Source organism: Pholis gunnellus (genome assembly GCF_910591455.1).
Source record: "Pholis gunnellus genome assembly, chromosome: 9".
NCBI classification, from domain to species: Eukaryota; Metazoa; Chordata; class Actinopteri; order Perciformes; family Pholidae; genus Pholis; species Pholis gunnellus.
Genome location: NC_136535.1, coordinates 6,321,131 through 6,346,371, shown reverse-complemented (window position 1 = coordinate 6,346,371; position 25,241 = coordinate 6,321,131). Strand labels below are relative to the sequence as shown.

At 44.9% G+C, this 25,241-nt stretch overlaps 1 protein-coding gene across 1 annotated transcript; it reads right to left on the bottom strand.

Annotated features, from left to right (window-relative positions):
- Positions 1-4,815: 4,815 nt before the first annotated feature.
- On the bottom strand, positions 4,816-10,727 carry rhbdd1 (rhomboid domain containing 1). The gene is made up of 8 exons (XM_079165789.1): positions 10,470-10,727; positions 9,480-9,644; positions 8,994-9,273; positions 8,469-8,601; positions 7,861-7,949; positions 7,358-7,423; positions 6,758-6,901; positions 4,816-6,657 (listed from the first exon to the last, which is right to left on the bottom strand). The coding sequence occupies exons 2-8, from the start codon at positions 9,630-9,632 to the stop codon at positions 6,548-6,550; spliced, it is 975 nt and encodes a 324-aa protein (XP_079021915.1). The 5' UTR covers positions 9,633-9,644; positions 10,470-10,727; the 3' UTR covers positions 4,816-6,547.
- Positions 10,728-25,241: the final 14,514 nt, after the last annotated feature.

Sequence of the window (25,241 nt, the reverse complement as noted above, 5' to 3'; positions counted from 1 at the left end):
GAGAGAGAGAGAGAGAGAAAGAGAGAGAAAGTGTGAGGGAAAGAAAGGTATAGCAAGATCAAAACTAGTGCTAGATTGTGTGAGACGAATCGAGAAACAAACAGAAACAAACATCAAGGGAGGAGGAGGAGAGAGAGAGACGCACACAAGGAGGCAGAGATACAGAGAGAAAAAGGGGAAAAAGAGTTTTAGAAAAGGCGGGAGGAGAGCGCACACACTGGGGAGGAATCAAAATTCAAAAGAATTCCTAAAACAAGTAGAGAGAGACGCGCTGAGATGCAGCAGAGAACAAAGGAGAGAAATGTATGAGAGAGAGAATGTTTGACAGCAGCACAGAAGACAACAAGGTAAAAAAGTAGATTTGACCCCTAAAGGGCTGGTTGTGTTCTGGGGATGCAATCAATTGAATTTTGATGTGTTTCAATGTGTTTTCTTTATCTGTCTATCTTTGAAGCGGGCACTGTATTTCTAAAGAACACAGTTTAACTGGAGGTTTTTAGACATTTACAAAGAGAAATAAAAATGGACTGGTGGTAGTTCAAAAAGTATTTAGACAAGTTTCAAAAACTAATTTCCATAAAAATACATATATCACAATCATCCATTATCATTAGTGCTAGACCAATTAATGGACCGGGTCGATATACTGCATCTGCCGACATCAGCCTATTACAGATATTATTATTTCTGTATTAGCGGTGGAACGGAGAATGTTTGTCCTGAACTGTTCCGTACAGGCAGTTCGGTTCAGTCCACGACTTCTGTTCGGTACGCTCTGTGACCCAAACTGTCAAAATAGTCTAAAACAGTCTTCTACTCGCATATTCAGAAAAAATAAGTTCTAGAGCGCGAGTTTTACCCAAAAAGTTTTGGCAAGCTCCAGTTGTTGTCTACCAGCCGTAAGCACGCTATCGGCTTAGCCGAGCTCAACGAACAACGATTTATTCCCAAATATATGTAGAAATAAATACGAATACAAATGAGGTCGGGTTTGTCTATGGATACACTTCAAACATTGAATTTACGAAGGCATCACACAAATTTGCCGCGAACGAAACAAAAAACAATGTTTCTGTTATACGTTTATGTTTTTAGAAATCATCCGATTTTTTTTAAGAACCTAAATAATGATATCAGTGTGAGTCAGGCTACTGCATACATCAAGGCATGTTTATATGCAAGTTCTATAAACACTGCATATCTGGAGCTTGGTCTTCCTTTTGCATTCAGATTAAACTTTATTGTAGTAGTACTCCTATCTCCTTTGTTTACTCCTGTCCACATGTCTAAGTGTCCTGGAGGAAATCACTGAGCCCCAAATAGCTCCGTTTGTGTGAGTGCTTTGGACAAAAACGTCACGCTACACGGTGAATATACAAAATGTTAATGAGACTGTTTTCATCATTGCTTCATACTGATTTAGACTAAATCCATACCAATCACAAGCAGTAATAAGGGGAAGCACATATGTTGCATTATGGGCTTCAACTCAATGTCACGAAGACCACATTGTATTATGTATGAGCAGCATTTTCAATGACAGTACAAGGGGAGAATACAGTATATTTGGAATAACTGATCAAACAGCTGGTTGAAAAGAGGAATGGCTGGAAGACAAGCTTATAGGCTTTTTTTATTTTCTTGTTTTCATGTTCACTAACTTCAAGGCACAAGTTAAGCAGTGGAAACCCCCCTTTGGTTCCCTGTTAGGATAATGCAGTATTGTGCCAATCCTCCGCTGACAGATGAGGTGGATAAGATTGTTTACTGACCTCTAAAGAACATCATATCGCTGCAAAAAAAGAAAGAAACCTTTTATAAAGAGCTGGAAATAATTCCATATTTGTGTTATTAACATCTTAAGCGACAAGGTGAATGATCAGTTTTGTATTCCTACAGTCTGTAATGCAAAATATGGTTCATAATTATTACCATGAGCCACCACTTGCATTAATATTTGACTTGGAAAGCATTTTTAGCTTTGGACCTTCATCCAACATGCACACGTAGAACTCACAGTAGACTAAACACAAGAATACTGACCTGGGAGTGAAAACGTAAACAAAAGATCACCCAATAAATAAAAACAACCTCCACAGCTGTGCTACACCTTTAACAGGGTTTATCTGATGATGGTACTTTGTGAGAAATGTGTCAAAAAAGTTTTTGGCCAGTGCGTCAGCTTTTGTAGAGCCTCTCACGCCCTTTTTGTCGGTGTGCGGGCAATTTCTTCATGTAATGAGACGAAATGCCGATGACACTCTTTTGAATAGGCTGGACTCAAGTATTTTCACTATTCTTTGACTTTACACACATTTTGCCGGACTAAACCTCGTCTTAAAACCGTGTGTGTGTGTGTGTGTGTGTGTGTGTGTGTGTGTGTGTTTGATCGGCAACTCCCTCCCCGTCCTGTTGATCAGAGCTCTAATCATCCAGAATGACTGAAGACACTTGCGTGGGTGCGCGGGGGCCTCCGATAGCCCAAACAGGAAGTTCCATTAAGGTCCACCACGGGGCAGGGAAGAACAGGGAGAGTGGAGAACAAAGTCAGCAGGATGATTAGAAGTGGCAGCGATGGGGGATTTCACGAGATGATCCTATAAATAGTGTGGCGAAGCTTCTTTAGTCATCATCGCCAGCATGTAACTCTGGCACGCGAGCGATAAAGCTGTTCGTAAAATTTGCCTTGGGCTTGTACCTCTGCACCAGCTAATTCCATTCTCCACAAGACTTTACGAGTTGCTGAGTAGGATTCGAGTGTGATGAAGTTAATCACTGCACAGTGGAGAGGGGGGAAAAAATGATCCGAAACTGCGGCTCCGTCTTTCACAAAAAGCTTGTTTCATTTATGCAGTCAGTGGTACTGCTATCGGTCCAGTGGGAGTCTATTGTGACCCCAGCCGGCTCTGGCAGGATGCAAAGACAAATTGACCTTCACGTTGGAATGAGCGGCGGGTGTTTGCGGCGGGTGTTTGCGGCACATGGCAGTGATGTGGCACGCTTCTGATAAGCTCAGCCAGAGATCCCAGGGGTATGAAGAGCCCACCTACATGTCCTTGTCTGAAACCGAGCCCCGTCATGGTGCGATTGTTCACCAGTGGCTTCACGGTCACCATGATGGAAAGATGGCACTCTAATCACACATCTGAACAACACAGCTCTCCATGAAATGACCGTCTATGCTCTGCAACAGGGGAAACACATTCCATGACTTTAATGCACAATAAACATACTTATAATGCGTTGTAATCCGCTTTTAGCACTCATACAAAATCAGAATGCTTTTTGACAAGTATCTTAACACATATGAAGCATTTCATAATGACTTATAAAGGTCAAGTATCATAATATTTCATAATTGACTGACACACATTTCTTTAAAGGATCATACAGTAGTTATTATAATTTCCATAGTTGTAATACATTATATTTTTATAATTATGCATTATAAATTAACGTAAGTGGTCATTATTTGCTTTGAGTAAAGTGAACAAATATTAAATCTATGCAAAGTTAAATCTATACTTTGTTTTACACCATAACATGATACTATTTTTGAGTGCTTATAACCATATTCTTAACGTGCCATAACTAGTTTATAACACATTATAAGAATGTTATTAATGCATTATAGACACAGGCGTCATAGAAAGTGTTTCAACGATTTTTCTGCGATGGTGGCATATTTCTGTAAATATTGCTCATCAGTCAGTAAACTATAAATCACTGAACATTTTCAAACGCATGCTGTAAAGGTTTTATTTCCATTCAGGCAAAGGTCGGTAGAGTGGATAAAAACTGCACTCTTGTAAAAGTACTGTTACATTATAACAGCGAGTAGAAAGTATTTATCAATATAACTAGTTGAGTGAGAGTATAACAGTATCAACAACAGAAAGTACTTGAGTAGTGAATAACTTCCTCACACGTTAAAGAAAAAACATATTGTCACACTGCTGTGTTGTTCCCACTTCTTTTATTGTTATGTGGACATGATGGACATTGTTTCTCTATAGATGATCATCGAGAGGTAATGTAAAAAAATATATATAAACACACAGTATCCCCAGTCTTTGTCTATAGAGGGTGACCACACAATGTAAATATTCCAGATATTTTTGGGGCAGCGTGTAAATCGTTGAACATACAAATCACTCTGTTTAGCCCAATTTCACACTAACATCTGAACTGCTACGCGAACCGTATCAATTTTATAAAAAGCACTTATACAATATGTTATTTTGTTGCCATGTATACATGTAATGTATGTAATACAAAAATATCTGAAGAGATAAATGAACAAACACGCTTCAGAGTTCGGCGCCACTGCAATTGATTTAACACATTTTTGGTTTCTAGCCAGCATAAAAGAAAACGAAAAAGAAGAAACGGTCAATTGTCCTCATGTCTCTTGTTTTGTGCTTGTGACCATGTCACCTGGAATAGAGCAGATACAGAACTGATATGAGATTTTGATCAACTTCCATTGTTGGCAAACTGATTGAAAAGGGCTTGAAGCAGAATATTCTGGATGAGCGACCATCGCTGAGCCTCCTTGCCACCCGAGACGGTCACGTAAAACAGCCTCCCAGGAGGGGGGAGCGTCTCTCTTTCTCCGTTTACAGGACGAGGTGTGACGACGAACTGAGATGCAACTTCCCTCACATAAAACCACCAACACGCCCCTTTAATGTGCGCCCCCGTGTTACAGGCACGCACAGACTGCAGCGGGCGGCACCTGCTGTGCTCTGCATGTCATCCCTGTCCTCATCCTGTCATCCCCCCCGTCACTCTTCAGCCCCCCCCCGTTCATGTTCTGTCAGGGCCCCTCGCTCCCCTTTGGCAGTGTGCAACAAAACCAATCTAACTACGCAAACTGTCAAATCTGTCTGATGTCAAAACACTCTACATGTTAAACAAAAGTCGACTTGACTTTGAGACCGGATATCTATCACGCAACCTTTTTTAGCCCCTTCTTTCTACCGTGAGTCGGGGACCGGGACGTACAGTTTGGATCGTATCCACTGCAGCATGGTTTCGGGCCCATGGGGGTTTGACGGCTCGTTGGGTTTCTTGGCTCTAATTTAAGCTGTCCTACTTCCCATCATGCCTCGGGGCTTTAGGGGAATCAGAGCCAGCGATGTACTTCTTCGACGTCGCTTTTGTAACTTTGCTTACAGCCAGTGCTTGTCATGCTTGGTGACTGTTTAGAAAGTTCGGAGTAGTACGGTGGTACGGTTGCAAAAACAATGTATTGAGACATGGGTAGTATACTAGAGTAGTATACTACACATTTTATGTTTTGGGGTAATTAATGTCATTAATAACACTGGGTGACATCGTTTACCACTGGTCTGCGTGGATTGTTCCAAGTCAGAAACACCGACCAGGAGCAGTACCGTTTGTGCTCAGAAGAACTTTGACTAGAGATGAATCGTTACACGAGCCAGCTGGGCCTTTGTGAAACCAGATGTGGCCCATCAGGGCAGCATTCAACTATGGTGGTAGTCTAATTGTTATTACTATTATGATTATGGTGTTTTGGTAATCTGGGAAATGCTGATTTGAGGGGAAACAAGGAATCGGTCAGGAACAGCGTTGGAAGGACCCACAGCTTTCCTCAAGTTCAAAAGAATCATTCAGGTATCGCTGATATCAATCAGCTTCACCTACTTTGAAAATGCTGTCCAGTTTAGATTTAACATTTCGTTGAATACTTTTTTTGTTGAATTGGCATCCTCCTGTTTTTTATTCTACTTGTGAGAAGAAAAGAAAAAAAAGAGGCTGATTTCACAGCTTTTTCCCTCCATTACGACCACATAAGAACAGGTGTAGATCAGAAACCACCGTACGTATTCCACATTTGACTGAATCGACATAAGCTGGTCCAGCTTTGATGAGTATAAGTATCATATTTGAGCTACACTTGGTTGTACGTGGTCTAGCGGTGATCTTGCCTGTTTTTTTACCCAATTTCAGAAACAGAAAGAAAAGGTTTTACAAAGTTGCAACGGAACTTTACATCTCTGAAGTCCAGGTTTGACTAATTCAAATAAAGTATCGATCTACTCCTGGTCTAAAGCGGTTAGGATGGAGAAAAAGAAGTGAAATTGTCATTTCTTCGCCCCTGTTTTTAAAATTTTAAATTGAGGCATTTGATATTATGTCCTGTATCCATTTCACAACTTCAAGTGGAGTAACAACAGCAAATCTGATGAGAAATTCAAAACAAGTGCCCATTTAACTTTTTTCATAATCCCCCCCAATTGGAAGCTGCTTCAGTATCATCAGACACGCTCAAACCTAACCTGCTCACAAGCAATTGAACTCTTTAGTTATTCACATTCAAGTAGCTTTCCAGAGCTAACATGAACTCTTTGGTAAAGCGGCACAAGGGGCCACACAATAAAAGTGTCAGTCTGTGTGGTTGGACCTTCTCATATGGGGGTTGCTCTTCCTCAGCCTGTGAAGCAGAATTTGCTTCAGGATGGAGTTCCTCTCTTGGCACCTACACCTTCTTCTTCTTCTTCTCTGCTGGCTGGGCAGTTCAGCTGTCGAACCTCCGAAGTCTCCTCAACCTGATATCCTCAGCTGTGGGCTCCTCAGAGAGGCGGAACCCGTAGGGAGGTGGAGCTCCTCTCTGGCTGGTTTGTCCTGCTAAATTAGATTCACACACTTTAGATTTGAGGCGACTCTTCTCTAGGGTGGCTATTAATTGGCAGCTTCTAGAATTCAATGTCACCACAACCTCCCTTACCTCCGCCATTCAGACTGTTCCTGATGGCCGCCTCTATCTGCTCCTCCTCCGTCAGTCCACCTGTATAAGATGCTGTATGACTCGTTGTGTGATCCGGTGGAGACTGATGGTATCCAGAGTATCCTCCACCAGTGCCACTGTAGCCTGCAGACACACACACACACACACACACACACACACACACACATACCACAACACACATGACATAAGTATTCAAATTAAAGAAAACACATTGAAAAGGTTGAGGCTGGTGTATTTTATAGTCCTGTTATTGTCAAAAAATTCTCTGAAAAGACCAAAATCAGCAATGTGAGTCTGTCTCTAAATACTTTCCGATCCAGCTTTTAAAAAACGAGTCTCGCTAATCATTTAAAGGTTCATTGAATTCCTAAACACAGTCAGACAGTGTAGTTAGTGGAGGAATCGTCCGTTGTTCCGCTATTTAGTCTGACGTTTCTCTAGGAATCTCTCTCTTCGGGTCACAGCCAATACATTCCTCTGCCAGTCATTTTATAGTGATCAAACCAACAGGTACAACAGAATCAAAGCTATGTGTTGCATTTGAACAACTTCTAATTCTGGAAAAAGCCTATTAGGTACCTGAAGAGCCTGAATTGCTGAAGTACGCATTGGACCGGGAGTTATATCCATTCGATGTCACAAACCCTGGTGAAAATTTAGACAAGCAGACAATGTCAGTGCAAACAGAAGGGTTGTTGATGTGCATTTAGATTTGTATCTGGATTAATACAGACAAAACATAAATCTACTTATGGACTCAAAGCTGTCTCCAGTGTCCGATCTATTTCTATTCACACACGTTATGTCACTTAGTAAACCTGTACCGATTGTTACTGCACAGGAGAACCGCCATGACGCTGGTATATGACCTGAATCACATTTAACTATTACTTTTTAAAGCTTGAGGATTTTCTTATCAAGAAAAACTGTATCTTTAGACTTTTTAAAATCATCAGTCATACACCTTTTAACAAGAAGTATAAACAACTCGTGAATAAAAAAAAAACTCACACACACACACTCACACACACACACACACACACACACACACACACACACACACACACACACACATTTCTGACCTGCACATCTCTTCATGATGGCCTTCAGTGGTCCGGCAGTGTAGAGCAGACCCACCAGGATACCGGCCAGGTGACCCACGAAAGAGGTCCTGAAGAAGCGGAGCAGATTCATTCCTAACTAATCAAACACTGCCACCTGGTGGACACATTCAATCATAGCATCTGACAGCATGGAGCAAAAGGGAAACTTTACTAACAGAAGCCATGTTCTAAACATGTGCTACATATTTCTATGCACTCCTACATTTTTATTGCTTCAAACGTAGTTTGGACATTTATTTTCTTTTGAACTCCTGACAGATGTTTGAAGTTGAAATCAGCTTTCTTGGCCCAAGCCTGAATCCTCTGATGAAATGTTTGGGGAGTTGTTTTACAAGTTGCAGAGCGTACCGACAGCCGTACAGCTGTGCGGTATACAACAGGCTTGTCATACTATAGCAGAGATCAACTTGAACATTTGTGAACTGGCCCTTTAAGCGTGGGTCATCCCATTGAAAACAGAAGAATTAACCCTGGCAGTGCTGGTGCCCTGCTACTATCTCTGCAGTATATCTGGCCAGTGAATCCTGGTGAATTTTTAATGCAATCGTGTCCGATTGGGAACTCACCCAGGGGATGTGATGTGGATCAGCACTAGCTCCACCCAGCTAACATAGCGATTAGACACAGGGAAGCCCATCACATAGCTCACAGCTCCAGGGTGGTAATGGTTACTGAGCACCTTCAGAGCAAACAGGACACCTAGAAGCATCAGACATATTCACAAAGATGAATCAATAGGGGGGGTGAGGGAATTTTACCACTGGGAGACTACAGCAGTCGGCCAGGAGATACTTTACATCGGCTGGTGTATACCGCAATGCATCTTAAAACAAGGACAAATATGTAACAATAAAAAAAATATTTCAATAAACTTTGGATGCAGCCAAAGATGAGAGAATGCAAACAAGAAGCTTAGAGAAAACTAAAAAAAAAGAAGAAAAAAAAGTAATTATCAATAAATAAATACATACTTCCCTGTATTTATTTGACTTTACTTTTAGGAAAAGGGTATTTTTAATGTTTATTCCATGTTGTACCAGTAGAGCTATACCAGTGTACATCTTTTGCGAGTTTTGTAGATGAGTCTGTACCTGAGAAGCCAACAGCACAGGCCATGCTGTAGGACTGGTCCTGGGTGAGCTCTGTCAACAGTGCCTCCAACACCAGATAGACCAATCCGGTGAGCAGAGAGAAGACCGACAGCAGGTAGAGGAACCAGGGGCCGCCCAGCTGTCGCTCCAGCTTGGTGCCTTTCCAGAGGAAGGACGCCATGTTGAAGTAGAGATGCCAATCATCCGCATGGTGCAGCGGGGACAGCAGAAGGCGGCGCCAGTCTTTGAACCAGTATGCCTGCTGAACACTCACACAGGCCTACGGGTTGGATAGATAGTATTATTCATAATGATACTAATAATATCAAATAAATACAGTACAGGGCAATGGTGCATGTCATTTCTGTAAGATGGTAAAGCGCAGACTGCGACAGTAAGAAGTCAGTTATAATTATATTTGGATCCGTTATAGTAGCAGCTGCTATTTACTGTGTGTAGATGATAGTCTCTGTATTTGTGCTTTACCTGCATCAGTGGAGCTGCAGGGAACAGGTAAAGGTACACGTTGAGTCCCAGGACAGCCAGAGTGACTGGGGGGATGTTGTCCAGACCCATCTGAAACACCTGGGAGGCCAGAAGCATCAGGCCCAGATGGGATCCCCTGTGTCGGTTCCGCATACCCAAAACAGACTGGGAAGATAAAAGTGTGAGATTATAAATCATTTCTGCTTCACCAGAAGAACAAGATAGTGGAAGCCACCTGGGAAGATGAGCCTGGATGAGAGACTTCTGGATATTCCAATGTCAAAGATGAAAACTAAAAGGTAATTGTGCTTTAGCTGCTCCTCGACTCTGGAATCCCTGCCACAAAACCTCAGAGACACAAACCGCACTTATATATCGTCTTCTTGTAATGTCTGTTTAAAAAAAAAAGAGCTACAAAGATTGCATTTCAGTTGGAGTAGATAGAAACAAGACCATGAGTAGGATTCATAAGTTATACAATATAATAAAGTCTTATGTGGGGTGTACACACACATATCTTTTAAATCCATGAGCAACAGTCAACTGACACACGCAGGCATTTTGGGATCAGCCTAATGGTTTAATATAAAGGAAACAAAGGGGCATTGTTTCAAAAAAGGTTTCGCTTTCACATATATGACAAGGGACGAACCACTGACATACTGACGTTACATACTCGTACTGCAATACTAGACAACACGAAAAGATGCTGTATGCTGATAGTGTATATATATTATGCAGACATATAATGTGACCCAAACTTCCCAGAGTCCTTCTTCAGAAAGAACTCTCTGCTAATACTAGAAGAACAGTTGTAGAGTTTTGATAAACTAGCTTCTGAGCAAAATGCTAAGCAGGGGAGACGACTGTCAATAGCCTCCCAAAGAAGTGTTATTATGAGCAAAACATCAACTTTTGATGAAAAGAAACGAATAAAACCCTTCCGCAGACAAATGTATCAGCATCATTAGTGGCTTAAAATAAACTTACTGTGAGTTCAGTCGGTTGTGGCGAGGCTCACACACCCCTTTTCCTCCTTCCGTGATGCTTTAGCTAATGCTAATGCTAACATTAACGTTAGCGTTAGATGGGCGTTTTAAAGTTTGTACATCGAGTCCGCTTCAAATCATTTAACCCTCCGAGGACGCTATCAATGTACGTGTACGTATATATATATCGTAGTCACACGTCATCAGAAAGTGTTTCTTGATATGTCATCATTTCTAGCAGTTACTAGTAACTCCTCTGCAAAAGTTTGTGGCGTTGAGTCAACTATCACGTGACAATAACAGAGCTACGTGGCTGGCGCAGGCGCATTACGGATTTTACTCTAGCGCATTACGGATTTTACTCTTGATAACTGATTAATAACTGAATAATAAATTAGATTTTTGCTTAAAGGAAATGTCTTATCACTTAGTTTTCTTCTCAGAGTACACCAAAATGCTACATTTTAAATCTCATATTTAAAATAAAATGTTCATGTTGTTTTGTTTTGCACAGGTTGCACGTTATTGTTGTTTTAAAAAGATATGCAGTGTAAAACTCAGTAAAACTCTTTATTGCCAAATATTTGAACTTGTTTTGTTTAGTTTTTCACAGGTTGCACTTTATTTTTATTATCTTGAAAAGATATTCAGTTCAAAACAGGTTAACAGTTATTTTTTGCACAGATAGAACTTTATTTGCATTGTTCAAACAAATTGATTGCAAAGCATACCGTCATGCACAGAGTTATTGTTTGTTAAGCTAGTTTAGCCTAGCCTCTCAGAAATGCTGTGCCTCAGCTGTCTTTTGTTTTTGTTATTGTTCCGGGTTCAGAGGTCACACAGCCCGTTGTCTCCTACGTGAGCGCAGTCCACCGAAAAGATTATATTTCTCACAATTTAAGCGTCTGCATTTTCCAAATGCACTAGTCTTATTCAAACGTATTGTTCGGTTCGTAAGCCTCCTACCGAATGGTTTAATATGAATACGTGTATTGTTACCCGAGGAACAAATAACCGTAGTTCCTTGCATAATGAGATTATTAGGAGGTGTTTCAGCTGCAGGACAGCACTGAAGGCCCAGTGTCCGCACTAAGTTCGGTATCGGTATGGTGCTCCTGGGGGAGCCCGGGACCACCAGGTCGTCTAAGGAGGGGTGCACCGACCCAGGTCGGAGACGGAGCAGGTCAAAGCCCCCGTGCCGCTCAGTATAGTGGGATCGCGCCTGAGAATAGACGCTGTAGTGCAGCCTGAGTAACACAGCGGGACCCAGTCTTTTTATACTCTTTCTACTGTTCAACAAACAGCTGATACTCCAACAACAACGTGTTTTCTTGTCTGTGCGTAATGATTGTCTCGTCTGTGTAATGAGACGACTGGAGGCATTATACTGGAGCACGTGGGGTCAAAATAACACACGTGAAAGTGTTGTCTCAGTGTGTACATTTTCATTTAAGCAGCAACATTAATCGACAGGATATAACTTTTTTTTTATCCAAAATATATGGAGTATTTGAAAATATGAAACTGCATGTTGTCATCTACTGTTTCTAACATACGGTCATTCTATTGCCTTGACTTTTTATTTTGAAATATTCTTACTTCCGGGTTACCTTCAACGTTGCAGCGGCAGGTTATGTTTTCATCACTAGATTCCGCTTGATCTCCCTAATGACGTCACGTTTGTAAAAGCCCAAATCCTTCTGAATGAGTCGATCTCTCGCCGGGTGCAGTGGCGCGCGCCTGTAATCCCAGTTACCGGGAGGCTGAGGCTGGAGGATCGTTTGAGCTCAGGAGCTCTGAGCTGCAGCGGACTATGCAGATCGGGTGTCCGCACTAAGTTCGGCATCGGTATGGTGCTCCTGGGGGAGCCCGGGAACACCAGGTTGTCTAAGGAGGGGTGCACCGACCCAGGTCGGAGACGGAGCAGGTCAAAGCCCCCGTGCCGCTCAGTAGTGGGATCGCGCCTGAGAATAGACGCTGTAGTGCAGCCTGAGTAAAACAGCGGGACCCAGTCTTTTTATACTCGTTCTACTGTTCAACAAACAGCTGATACTCCAACAACAACGTGTTTTCTTGTCTGTGCGTAATGATTGTCTCGTCTGTGTAATGAGACGACTGGAGGCATTATACTGGAGCACGTGGGGTCAAAATAACACACGTGAAAGTGTTGTCTCAGTGTGTACATTTTCATTTAAGCAGCAACATTAATCGACAGGATATAATTTTTTTTTTATCCAAAATGTATGGAGTATTTGAAAATATGAAACTGCATGTTGTCATCTACTGTTTCTAACATACGGTCATTCTATTGCCTTGACTTTTTATTTTGAAATATTCTTACTTCCGGGTTACCTTCAACGTTGCAGCGGCAGGTTATGTTTTCATCACTAGATTCCGCTTGATCTCCCTAATGACGTCACGTTTGTAAAAGCCCAAATCCTTCTGAATGAGTCGATCTCTCGCCGGGTGCAGTGGCGCGCGCCTGTAATCCCAGTTACCGGGAGGCTGAGGCTGGAGGATCGTTTGAGCTCAGGAGCTCTGAGCTGCAGCGGACTATGCAGATCGGGTGTCCGCACTAAGTTCGGCATCGGTATGGTGCTCCTGGGGGAGCCCGGGAACACCAGGTTGTCTAAGGAGGGGTGCACCGACCCAGGTCGGAGACGGAGCAGGTCAAAGCCCCCGTGCCGCTCAGTAGTGGGATCGCGCCTGAGAATAGACGCTGTAGTGCAGCCTGAGTAAAACAGCGGGACCCAGTCTTTTTATACTCGTTCTACTGTTCAACAAACAGCTGATACTCCAACAACAACGTGTTTTCTTGTCTGTGCGTAATGATTGTCTCGTCTGTGTAATGAGACGACTGGAGGCATTATACTGGAGCACGTGGGGTCAAAATAACACACGTGAAAGTGTTGTCTCAGTGTGTACATTTTCATTTAAGCAGCAACATTAATCGACAGGATATAACTTTTTTTTTATCCAAAATGTATGGAGTATTTGAAAATATGAAACTGCATGTTGTCATCTACTGTTTCTAACATACGGTCATTCTATTGCCTTGACTTTTTATTTTGAAATATTCTTACTTCCGGGTTACCTTCAACGTTGCAGCGGCAGGTTATGTTTTCATCACTAGATTCCGCTTGATCTCCCTAATGACGTCACGTTTGTAAAAGCCCAAATCCTTCTGAATGAGTCGATCTCTCGCCGGGTGCAGTGGCGCGCGCCTGTAATCCCAGTTACCGGGAGGCTGAGGCTGGAGGATCGTTTGAGCTCAGGAGCTCTGAGCTGCAGCGGACTATGCAGATCGGGTGTCCGCACTAAGTTCGGCATCGGTATGGTGCTCCTGGGGGAGCCCGGGAACACCAGGTTGTCTAAGGAGGGGTGCACCGACCCAGGTCGGAGACGGAGCAGGTCAAAGCCCCCGTGCCGCTCAGTAGTGGGATCGCGCCTGAGAATAGACGCTGTAGTGCAGCCTGAGTAAAACAGCGGGACCCAGTCTTTTTATACTCGTTCTACTGTTCAACAAACAGCTGATACTCCAACAACAACGTGTTTTCTTGTCTGTGCGTAATGATCGTCTCGTCTGTGTAATGAGACGACTGGAGGCATTATACTGGAGCACGTGGGGTCAAAATAACACACGTGAAAGTGTTGTCTCAGTGTGTACATTTTCATTTAAGCAGCAACATTAATCGACAGGATATAACTTTTTTTTTATCCAAAATATATGGAGTATTTGAAAATATGAAACTGCATGTTGTCATCTACTGTTTCTAACATACGGTCATTCTATTGCCTTGACTTTTTATTTTGAAATATTCTTACTTCCGGGTTACCTTCAACGTTGCAGCGGCAGGTTATGTTTTCATCACTAGATTCCGCTTGATCTCCCTAATGACGTCACGTTTGTAAAAGCCCAAATCCTTCTGAATGAGTCGATCTCTCGCCGGGTGCAGTGGCGCGCGCCTGTAATCCCAGTTACCGGGAGGCTGAGGCTGGAGGATCGTTTGAGCTCAGGAGCTCTGAGCTGCAGCGGACTATGCAGATCGGGTGTCCGCACTAAGTTCGGCATCGGTATGGTGCTCCTGGGGGAGCCCGGGAACACCAGGTTGTCTAAGGAGGGGTGCACCGACCCAGGTCGGAGACGGAGCAGGTCAAAGCCCCCGTGCCGCTCAGTAGTGGGATCGCGCCTGAGAATAGACGCTGTAGTGCAGCCTGAGTAAAACAGCGGGACCCAGTCTTTTTATACTCGTTCTACTGTTCAACAAACAGCTGATACTCCAACAACAACGTGTTTTCTTGTCTGTGCGTAATGATTGTCTCGTCTGTGTAATGAGACGACTGGAGGCATTATACTGGAGCACGTGGGGTCAAAATAACACACGTGAAAGTGTTGTCTCAGTGTGTACATTTTCATTTAAGCAGCAACATTAATCGACAGGATATAATTTTTTTTTTATCCAAAATGTATGGAGTATTTGAAAATATGAAACTGCATGTTGTCATCTACTGTTTCTAACATACGGTCATTCTATTGCCTTGACTTTTTATTTTGAAATATTCTTACTTCCGGGTTACCTTCAACGTTGCAGCGGCAGGTTATGTTTTCATCACTAGATTCCGCTTGATCTCCCTAATGACGTCACGTTTGTAAAAGCCCAAATCCTTCTGAATGAGTCGATCTCTCGCCGGGTGCAGTGGCGCGCGCCTGTAATCCCAGTTACCGGGAGGCTGAGGCTGGAGGATCGTTTGAGCTCAGGAGCTCTGAGCTGCAGCGGACTATGCAGATCGGGTGTCCGCACTAAGTTCGGCATCGGTATGGTGCTCCTGGGGGAGCCCGGGAACACCAGGTTGTCTAAGGAGGGGTGCACCGACCCAGGTCGGAGACGGAGCAGGTCAAAGCCCCCGTGCCGCTCAGTAGTGGGATCGCGCCTGAGAATAGACGCTGTAGTGCAGCCTGAGTAAAACAGCGGGACCCAGTCTTTTTATACTCGTTCTACTGTTCAACAAACAGCTGATACTCCAACAACAACGTGTTTTCTTGTCTGTGCGTAATGATCGTCTCGTCTGTGTAATGAGACGACTGGAGGCATTATACTGGAGCACGTGGGGTCAAAATAACACACGTGAAAGTGTTGTCTCAGTGTGTACATTTTCATTTAAGCAGCAACATTAATCGACAGGATATAACTTTTTTTTATCCAAAATGTATGGAGTATTTGAAAATATGAAACTGCATGTTGTCATCTACTGTTTCTAACATACGGTCATTCTATTGCCTTGACTTTTTATTTTGAAATATTCTTACTTCCGGGTTACCTTCAACGTTGCAGCGGCAGGTTATGTTTTCATCACTAGATTCCGCTTGATCTCCCTAATGACGTCACGTTTGTAAAAGCCCAAATCCTTCTGAATGAGTCGATCTCTCGCCGGGTGCAGTGGCGCGCGCCTGTAATCCCAGTTACCGGGAGGCTGAGGCTGGAGGATCGTTTGAGCTCAGGAGCTCTGAGCTGCAGCGGACTATGCAGATCGGGTGTCCGCACTAAGTTCGGCATCGGTATGGTGCTCCTGGGGGAGCCCGGGAACACCAGGTTGTCTAAGGAGGGGTGCACCGACCCAGGTCGGAGACGGAGCAGGTCAAAGCCCCCGTGCCGCTCAGTAGTGGGATCGCGCCTGAGAATAGACGCTGTAGTGCAGCCTGAGTAAAACAGCGGGACCCAGTCTTTTTATACTCGTTCTACTGTTCAACAAACAGCTGATACTCCAACAACAACGTGTTTTCTTGTCTGTGCGTAATGATTGTCTCGTCTGTGTAATGAGACGACTGGAGGCATTATACTGGAGCACGTGGGGTCAAAATAACACACGTGAAAGTGTTGTCTCAGTGTGTACATTTTCATTTAAGCAGCAACATTAATCGACAGGATATAACTTTTTTTTTATCCAAAATGTATGGAGTATTTGAAAATATGAAACTGCATGTTGTCATCTACTGTTTCTAACATACGGTCATTCTATTGCCTTGACTTTTTATTTTGAAATATTCTTACTTCCGGGTTACCTTCAACGTTGCAGCGGCAGGTTATGTTTTCATCACTAGATTCCGCTTGATCTCCCTAATGACGTCACGTTTGTAAAAGCCCAAATCCTTCTGAATGAGTCGATCTCTCGCCGGGTGCAGTGGCGCGCGCCTGTAATCCCAGTTACCGGGAGGCTGAGGCTGGAGGATCGTTTGAGCTCAGGAGCTCTGAGCTGCAGCGGACTATGCAGATCGGGTGTCCGCACTAAGTTCGGCATCGGTATGGTGCTCCTGGGGGAGCCCGGGAACACCAGGTTGTCTAAGGAGGGGTGCACCGACCCAGGTCGGAGACGGAGCAGGTCAAAGCCCCCGTGCCGCTCAGTAGTGGGATCGCGCCTGAGAATAGACGCTGTAGTGCAGCCTGAGTAAAACAGCGGGACCCAGTCTTTTTATACTCGTTCTACTGTTCAACAAACAGCTGATACTCCAACAACAACGTGTTTTCTTGTCTGTGCGTAATGATCGTCTCGTCTGTGTAATGAGACGACTGGAGGCATTATACTGGAGCACGTGGGGTCAAAATAACACACGTGAAAGTGTTGTCTCAGTGTGTACATTTTCATTTAAGCAGCAACATTAATCGACAGGATATAACTTTTTTTTTATCCAAAATATATGGAGTATTTGAAAATATGAAACTGCATGTTGTCATCTACTGTTTCTAACATACGGTCATTCTATTGCCTTGACTTTTTATTTTGAAATATTCTTACTTCCGGGTTACCTTCAACGTTGCAGCGGCAGGTTATGTTTTCATCACTAGATTCCGCTTGATCTCCCTAATGACGTCACGTTTGTAAAAGCCCAAATCCTTCTGAATGAGTCGATCTCTCGCCGGGTGCAGTGGCGCGCGCCTGTAATCCCAGTTACCGGGAGGCTGAGGCTGGAGGATCGTTTGAGCTCAGGAGCTCTGAGCTGCAGCGGACTATGCAGATCGGGTGTCCGCACTAAGTTCGGCATCGGTATGGTGCTCCTGGGGGAGCCCGGGAACACCAGGTTGTCTAAGGAGGGGTGCACCGACCCAGGTCGGAGACGGAGCAGGTCAAAGCCCCCGTGCCGCTCAGTAGTGGGATCGCGCCTGAGAATAGACGCTGTAGTGCAGCCTGAGTAAAACAGCGGGACCCAGTCTTTTTATACTCGTTCTACTGTTCAACAAACAGCTGATACTCCAACAACAACGTGTTTTCTTGTCTGTGCGTAATGATTGTCTCGTCTGTGTAATGAGACGACTGGAGGCATTATACTGGAGCACGTGGGGTCAAAATAACACACGTGAAAGTGTTGTCTCAGTGTGTACATTTTCATTTAAGCAGCAACATTAATCGACAGGATATAATTTTTTTTTTATCCAAAATGTATGGAGTATTTGAAAATATGAAACTGCATGTTGTCATCTACTGTTTCTAACATACGGTCATTCTATTGCCTTGACTTTTTATTTTGAAATATTCTTACTTCCGGGTTACCTTCAACGTTGCAGCGGCAGGTTATGTTTTCATCACTAGATTCCGCTTGATCTCCCTAATGACGTCACGTTTGTAAAAGCCCAAATCCTTCTGAATGAGTCGATCTCTCGCCGGGTGCAGTGGCGCGCGCCTGTAATCCCAGTTACCGGGAGGCTGAGGCTGGAGGATCGTTTGAGCTCAGGAGCTCTGAGCTGCAGCGGACTATGCAGATCGGGTGTCCGCACTAAGTTCGGCATCGGTATGGTGCTCCTGGGGGAGCCCGGGAACACCAGGTTGTCTAAGGAGGGGTGCACCGACCCAGGTCGGAGACGGAGCAGGTCAAAGCCCCCGTGCCGCTCAGTAGTGGGATCGCGCCTGAGAATAGACGCTGTAGTGCAGCCTGAGTAAAACAGCGGGACCCAGTCTTTTTATACTCGTTCTACTGTTCAACAAACAGCTGATACTCCAACAACAACGTGTTTTCTTGTCTGTGCGTAATGATCGTCTCGTCTGTGTAATGAGACGACTGGAGGCATTATACTGGAGCACGTGGGGTCAAAATAACACACGTGAAAGTGTTGTCTCAGTGTGTACATTTTCATTTAAGCAGCAACATTAATCGACAGGATATAACTTTTTTTTATCCAAAATGTATGGAGTATTTGAAAATATGAAACTGCATGTTGTCATCTACTGTTTCTAACATACGGTCATTCTATTGCCTTGACTTTTTATTTTGAAATATTCTTACTTCCGGGTTACCTTCAACGTTGCAGCGGCAGGTTATGTTTTCATCACTAGATTCCGCTTGATCTCCCTAATGACGTCACGTTTGTAAAAGCCCAAATCCTTCTGAATGAGTCGATCTCTCGCCGGGTGCAGTGGCGCGCGCCTGTAATCCCAGTTACCGGGAGGCTGAGGCTGGAGGATCGTTTGAGCTCAGGAGCTCTGAGCTGCAGCGGACTATGCAGATCGGGTGTCCGCACTAAGTTCGGCATCGGTATGGTGCTCCTGGGGGAGCCCGGGAACACCAGGTTGTCTAAGGAGGGGTGCACCGACCCAGGTCGGAGACGGAGCAGGTCAAAGCCCCCGTGCCGCTCAGTAGTGGGATCGCGCCTGAGAATAGACGCTGTAGTGCAGCCTGAGTAAAACAGCGGGACCCAGTCTTTTTATACTCGTTCTACTGTTCAACAAACAGCTGATACTCCAACAACAACGTGTTTTCTTGTCTGTGCGTAATGATCGTCTCGTCTGTGTAATGAGACGACTGGAGGCATTATACTGGAGCACGTGGGGTCAAAATAACACACGTGAAAGTGTTGTCTCAGTGTGTACATTTTCATTTAAGCAGCAACATTAATCGACAGGATATAACTTTTTTTTTATCCAAAATATATGGAGTATTTGAAAATATGAAACTGCATGTTGTCATCTACTGTTTCTAACATACGGTCATTCTATTGCCTTGACTTTTTATTTTGAAATATTCTTACTTCCGGGTTACCTTCAACGTTGCAGCGGCAGGTTATGTTTTCATCACTAGATTCCGCTTGATCTCCCTAATGACGTCACGTTTGTAAAAGCCCAAATCCTTCTGAATGAGTCGATCTCTCGCCGGGTGCAGTGGCGCGCGCCTGTAATCCCAGTTACCGGGAGGCTGAGGCTGGAGGATCGTTTGAGCTCAGGAGCTCTGAGCTGCAGCGGACTATGCAGATCGGGTGTCCGCACTAAGTTCGGCATCGGTATGGTGCTCCTGGGGGAGCCCGGGAACACCAGGTTGTCTAAGGAGGGGTGCACCGACCCAGGTCGGAGACGGAGCAGGTCAAAGCCCCCGTGCCGCTCAGTAGTGGGATCGCGCCTGAGAATAGACGCTGTAGTGCAGCCTGAGTAAAACAGCGGGACCCAGTCTTTTTATACTCGTTCTACTGTTCAACAAACAGCTGATACTCCAACAACAACGTGTTTTCTTGTCTGTGCGTAATGATTGTCTCGTCTGTGTAATGAGACGACTGGAGGCATTATACTGGAGCACGTGGGGTCAAAATAACACACGTGAAAGTGTTGTCTCAGTGTGTACATTTTCATTTAAGCAGCAACATTAATCGACAGGATATAATTTTTTTTTTATCCAAAATGTATGGAGTATTTGAAAATATGAAACTGCATGTTGTCATCTACTGTTTCTAACATACGGTCATTCTATTGCCTTGACTTTTTATTTTGAAATATTCTTACTTCCGGGTTACCTTCAACGTTGCAGCGGCAGGTTATGTTTTCATCACTAGATTCCGCTTGATCTCCCTAATGACGTCACGTTTGTAAAAGCCCAAATCCTTCTGAATGAGTCGATCTCTCGCCGGGTGCAGTGGCGCGCGCCTGTAATCCCAGTTACCGGGAGGCTGAGGCTGGAGGATCGTTTGAGCTCAGGAGCTCTGAGCTGCAGCGGACTATGCAGATCGGGTGTCCGCACTAAGTTCGGCATCGGTATGGTGCTCCTGGGGGAGCCCGGGAACACCAGGTTGTCTAAGGAGGGGTGCACCGACCCAGGTCGGAGACGGAGCAGGTCAAAGCCCCCGTGCCGCTCAGTAGTGGGATCGCGCCTGAGAATAGACGCTGTAGTGCAGCCTGAGTAAAACAGCGGGACCCAGTCTTTTTATACTCGTTCTACTGTTCAACAAACAGCTGATACTCCAACAACAACGTGTTTTCTTGTCTGTGCGTAATGATCGTCTCGTCTGTGTAATGAGACGACTGGAGGCATTATACTGGAGCACGTGGGGTCAAAATAACACACGTGAAAGTGTTGTCTCAGTGTGTACATTTTCATTTAAGCAGCAACATTAATCGACAGGATATAACTTTTTTTTATCCAAAATGTATGGAGTATTTGAAAATATGAAACTGCATGTTGTCATCTACTGTTTCTAACATACGGTCATTCTATTGCCTTGACTTTTTATTTTGAAATATTCTTACTTCCGGGTTACCTTCAACGTTGCAGCGGCAGGTTATGTTTTCATCACTAGATTCCGCTTGATCTCCCTAATGACGTCACGTTTGTAAAAGCCCAAATCCTTCTGAATGAGTCGATCTCTCGCCGGGTGCAGTGGCGCGCGCCTGTAATCCCAGTTACCGGGAGGCTGAGGCTGGAGGATCGTTTGAGCTCAGGAGCTCTGAGCTGCAGCGGACTATGCAGATCGGGTGTCCGCACTAAGTTCGGCATCGGTATGGTGCTCCTGGGGGAGCCCGGGAACACCAGGTTGTCTAAGGAGGGGTGCACCGACCCAGGTCGGAGACGGAGCAGGTCAAAGCCCCCGTGCCGCTCAGTAGTGGGATCGCGCCTGAGAATAGACGCTGTAGTGCAGCCTGAGTAAAACAGCGGGACCCAGTCTTTTTATACTCGTTCTACTGTTCAACAAACAGCTGATACTCCAACAACAACGTGTTTTCTTGTCTGTGCGTAATGATTGTCTCGTCTGTGTAATGAGACGACTGGAGGCATTTTACTGGAGCACGTGGGGTCAAAATAACACACGTGAAAGTGTTGTCTCAGTGTGTACATTTTCATTTAAGCAGCAACATTAATCGACAGGATATAACTTTTTTTTTATCCAAAATGTATGGAGTATTTGAAAATATGAAACTGCATGTTGTCATCTACTGTTTCTAACATACGGTCATTCTATTGCCTTGACTTTTTATTTTGAAATATTCTTACTTCCGGGTTACCTTCAACGTTGCAGCGGCAGGTTATGTTTTCATCACTAGATTCCGCTTGATCTCCCTAATGACGTCACGTTTGTAAAAGCCCAAATCCTTCTGAATGAGTCGATCTCTCGCCGGGTGCAGTGGCGCGCGCCTGTAATCCCAGTTACCGGGAGGCTGAGGCTGGAGGATCGTTTGAGCTCAGGAGCTCTGAGCTGCAGCGGACTATGCAGATCGGGTGTCCGCACTAAGTTCGGCATCGGTATGGTGCTCCTGGGGGAGCCCGGGAACACCAGGTTGTCTAAGGAGGGGTGCACCGACCCAGGTCGGAGACGGAGCAGGTCAAAGCCCCCGTGCCGCTCAGTAGTGGGATCGCGCCTGAGAATAGACGCTGTAGTGCAGCCTGAGTAAAACAGCGGGACCCAGTCTTTTTATACTCGTTCTACTGTTCAACAAACAGCTGATACTCCAACAACAACGTGTTTTCTTGTCTGTGCGTAATGATTGTCTCGTCTGTGTAATGAGACGACTGGAGGCATTATACTGGAGCACGTGGGGTCAAAATAACACACGTGAAAGTGTTGTCTCAGTGTGTACATTTTCATTTAAGCAGCAACATTAATCGACAGGATATAACTTTTTTTTTATCCAAAATATATGGAGTATTTGAAAATATGAAACTGCATGTTGTCATCTACTGTTTCTAACATACGGTCATTCTATTGCCTTGACTTTTTATTTTGAAATATTCTTACTTCCGGGTTACCTTCAACGTTGCAGCGGCAGGTTATGTTTTCATCACTAGATTCCGCTTGATCTCCCTAATGACGTCACGTTTGTAAAAGCCCAAATCCTTCTGAATGAGTCGATCTCTCGCCGGGTGCAGTGGCGCGCGCCTGTAATCCCAGTTACCGGGAGGCTGAGGCTGGAGGATCGTTTGAGCTCAGGAGCTCTGAGCTGCAGCGGACTATGCAGATCGGGTGTCCGCACTAAGTTCGGCATCGGTATGGTGCTCCTGGGGGAGCCCGGGAACACCAGGTTGTCTAAGGAGGGGTGCACCGACCCAGGTCGGAGACGGAGCAGGTCAAAGCCCCCGTGCCGCTCAGTAGTGGGATCGCGCCTGAGAATAGACGCTGTAGTGCAGCCTGAGTAAAACAGCGGGACCCAGTCTTTTTATACTCGTTCTACTGTTCAACAAACAGCTGATACTCCAACAACAACGTGTTTTCTTGTCTGTGCGTAATGATTGTCTCGTCTGTGTAATGAGACGACTGGAGGCATTATACTGGAGCACGTGGGGTCAAAATAACACACGTGAAAGTGTTGTCTCAGTGTGTACATTTTCATTTAAGCAGCAACATTAATCGACAGGATATAATTTTTTTTTTATCCAAAATGTATGGAGTATTTGAAAATATGAAACTGCATGTTGTCATCTACTGTTTCTAACATACGGTCATTCTATTGCCTTGACTTTTTATTTTGAAATATTCTTACTTCCGGGTTACCTTCAACGTTGCAGCGGCAGGTTATGTTTTCATCACTAGATTCCGCTTGATCTCCCTAATGACGTCACGTTTGTAAAAGCCCAAATCCTTCTGAATGAGTCGATCTCTCGCCGGGTGCAGTGGCGCGCGCCTGTAATCCCAGTTACCGGGAGGCTGAGGCTGGAGGATCGTTTGAGCTCAGGAGCTCTGAGCTGCAGCGGACTATGCAGATCGGGTGTCCGCACTAAGTTCGGCATCGGTATGGTGCTCCTGGGGGAGCCCGGGAACACCAGGTTGTCTAAGGAGGGGTGCACCGACCCAGGTCGGAGACGGAGCAGGTCAAAGCCCCCGTGCCGCTCAGTAGTGGGATCGCGCCTGAGAATAGACGCTGTAGTGCAGCCTGAGTAAAACAGCGGGACCCAGTCTTTTTATACTCGTTCTACTGTTCAACACACAGCTGATACTCCAACAACAACGTGTTTTCTTGTCTGTGCGTAATGATCGTCTCGTCTGTGTAATGAGACGACTGGAGGCATTATACTGGAGCACGTGGGGTCAAAATAACACACGTGAAAGTGTTGTCTCAGTGTGTACATTTTCATTTAAGCAGCAACATTAATCGACAGGATATAACTTTTTTTTATCCAAAATGTATGGAGTATTTGAAAATATGAAACTGCATGTTGTCATCTACTGTTTCTAACATACGGTCATTCTATTGCCTTGACTTTTTATTTTGAAATATTCTTACTTCCGGGTTACCTTCAACGTTGCAGCGGCAGGTTATGTTTTCATCACTAGATTCCGCTTGATCTCCCTAATGACGTCACGTTTGTAAAAGCCCAAATCCTTCTGAATGAGTCGATCTCTCGCCGGGTGCAGTGGCGCGCGCCTGTAATCCCAGTTACCGGGAGGCTGAGGCTGGAGGATCGTTTGAGCTCAGGAGCTCTGAGCTGCAGCGGACTATGCAGATCGGGTGTCCGCACTAAGTTCGGCATCGGTATGGTGCTCCTGGGGGAGCCCGGGAACACCAGGTTGTCTAAGGAGGGGTGCACCGACCCAGGTCGGAGACGGAGCAGGTCAAAGCCCCCGTGCCGCTCAGTAGTGGGATCGCGCCTGAGAATAGACGCTGTAGTGCAGCCTGAGTAAAACAGCGGGACCCAGTCTTTTTATACTCGTTCTACTGTTCAACAAACAGCTGATACTCCAACAACAACGTGTTTTCTTGTCTGTGCGTAATGATTGTCTCGTCTGTGTAATGAGACGACTGGAGGCATTATACTGGAGCACGTGGGGTCAAAATAACACACGTGAAAGTGTTGTCTCAGTGTGTACATTTTCATTTAAGCAGCAACATTAATCGACAGGATATAACTTTTTTTTTATCCAAAATGTATGGAGTATTTGAAAATATGAAACTGCATGTTGTCATCTACTGTTTCTAACATACGGTCATTCTATTGCCTTGACTTTTTATTTTGAAATATTCTTACTTCCGGGTTACCTTCAACGTTGCAGCGGCAGGTTATGTTTTCATCACTAGATTCCGCTTGATCTCCCTAATGACGTCACGTTTGTAAAAGCCCAAATCCTTCTGAATGAGTCGATCTCTCGCCGGGTGCAGTGGCGCGCGCCTGTAATCCCAGTTACCGGGAGGCTGAGGCTGGAGGATCGTTTGAGCTCAGGAGCTCTGAGCTGCAGCGGACTATGCAGATCGGGTGTCCGCACTAAGTTCGGCATCGGTATGGTGCTCCTGGGGGAGCCCGGGAACACCAGGTTGTCTAAGGAGGGGTGCACCGACCCAGGTCGGAGACGGAGCAGGTCAAAGCCCCCGTGCCGCTCAGTAGTGGGATCGCGCCTGAGAATAGACGCTGTAGTGCAGCCTGAGTAAAACAGCGGGACCCAGTCTTTTTATACTCGTTCTACTGTTCAACAAACAGCTGATACTCCAACAACAACGTGTTTTCTTGTCTGTGCGTAATGATTGTCTCGTCTGTGTAATGAGACGACTGGAGGCATTATACTGGAGCACGTGGGGTCAAAATAACACACGTGAA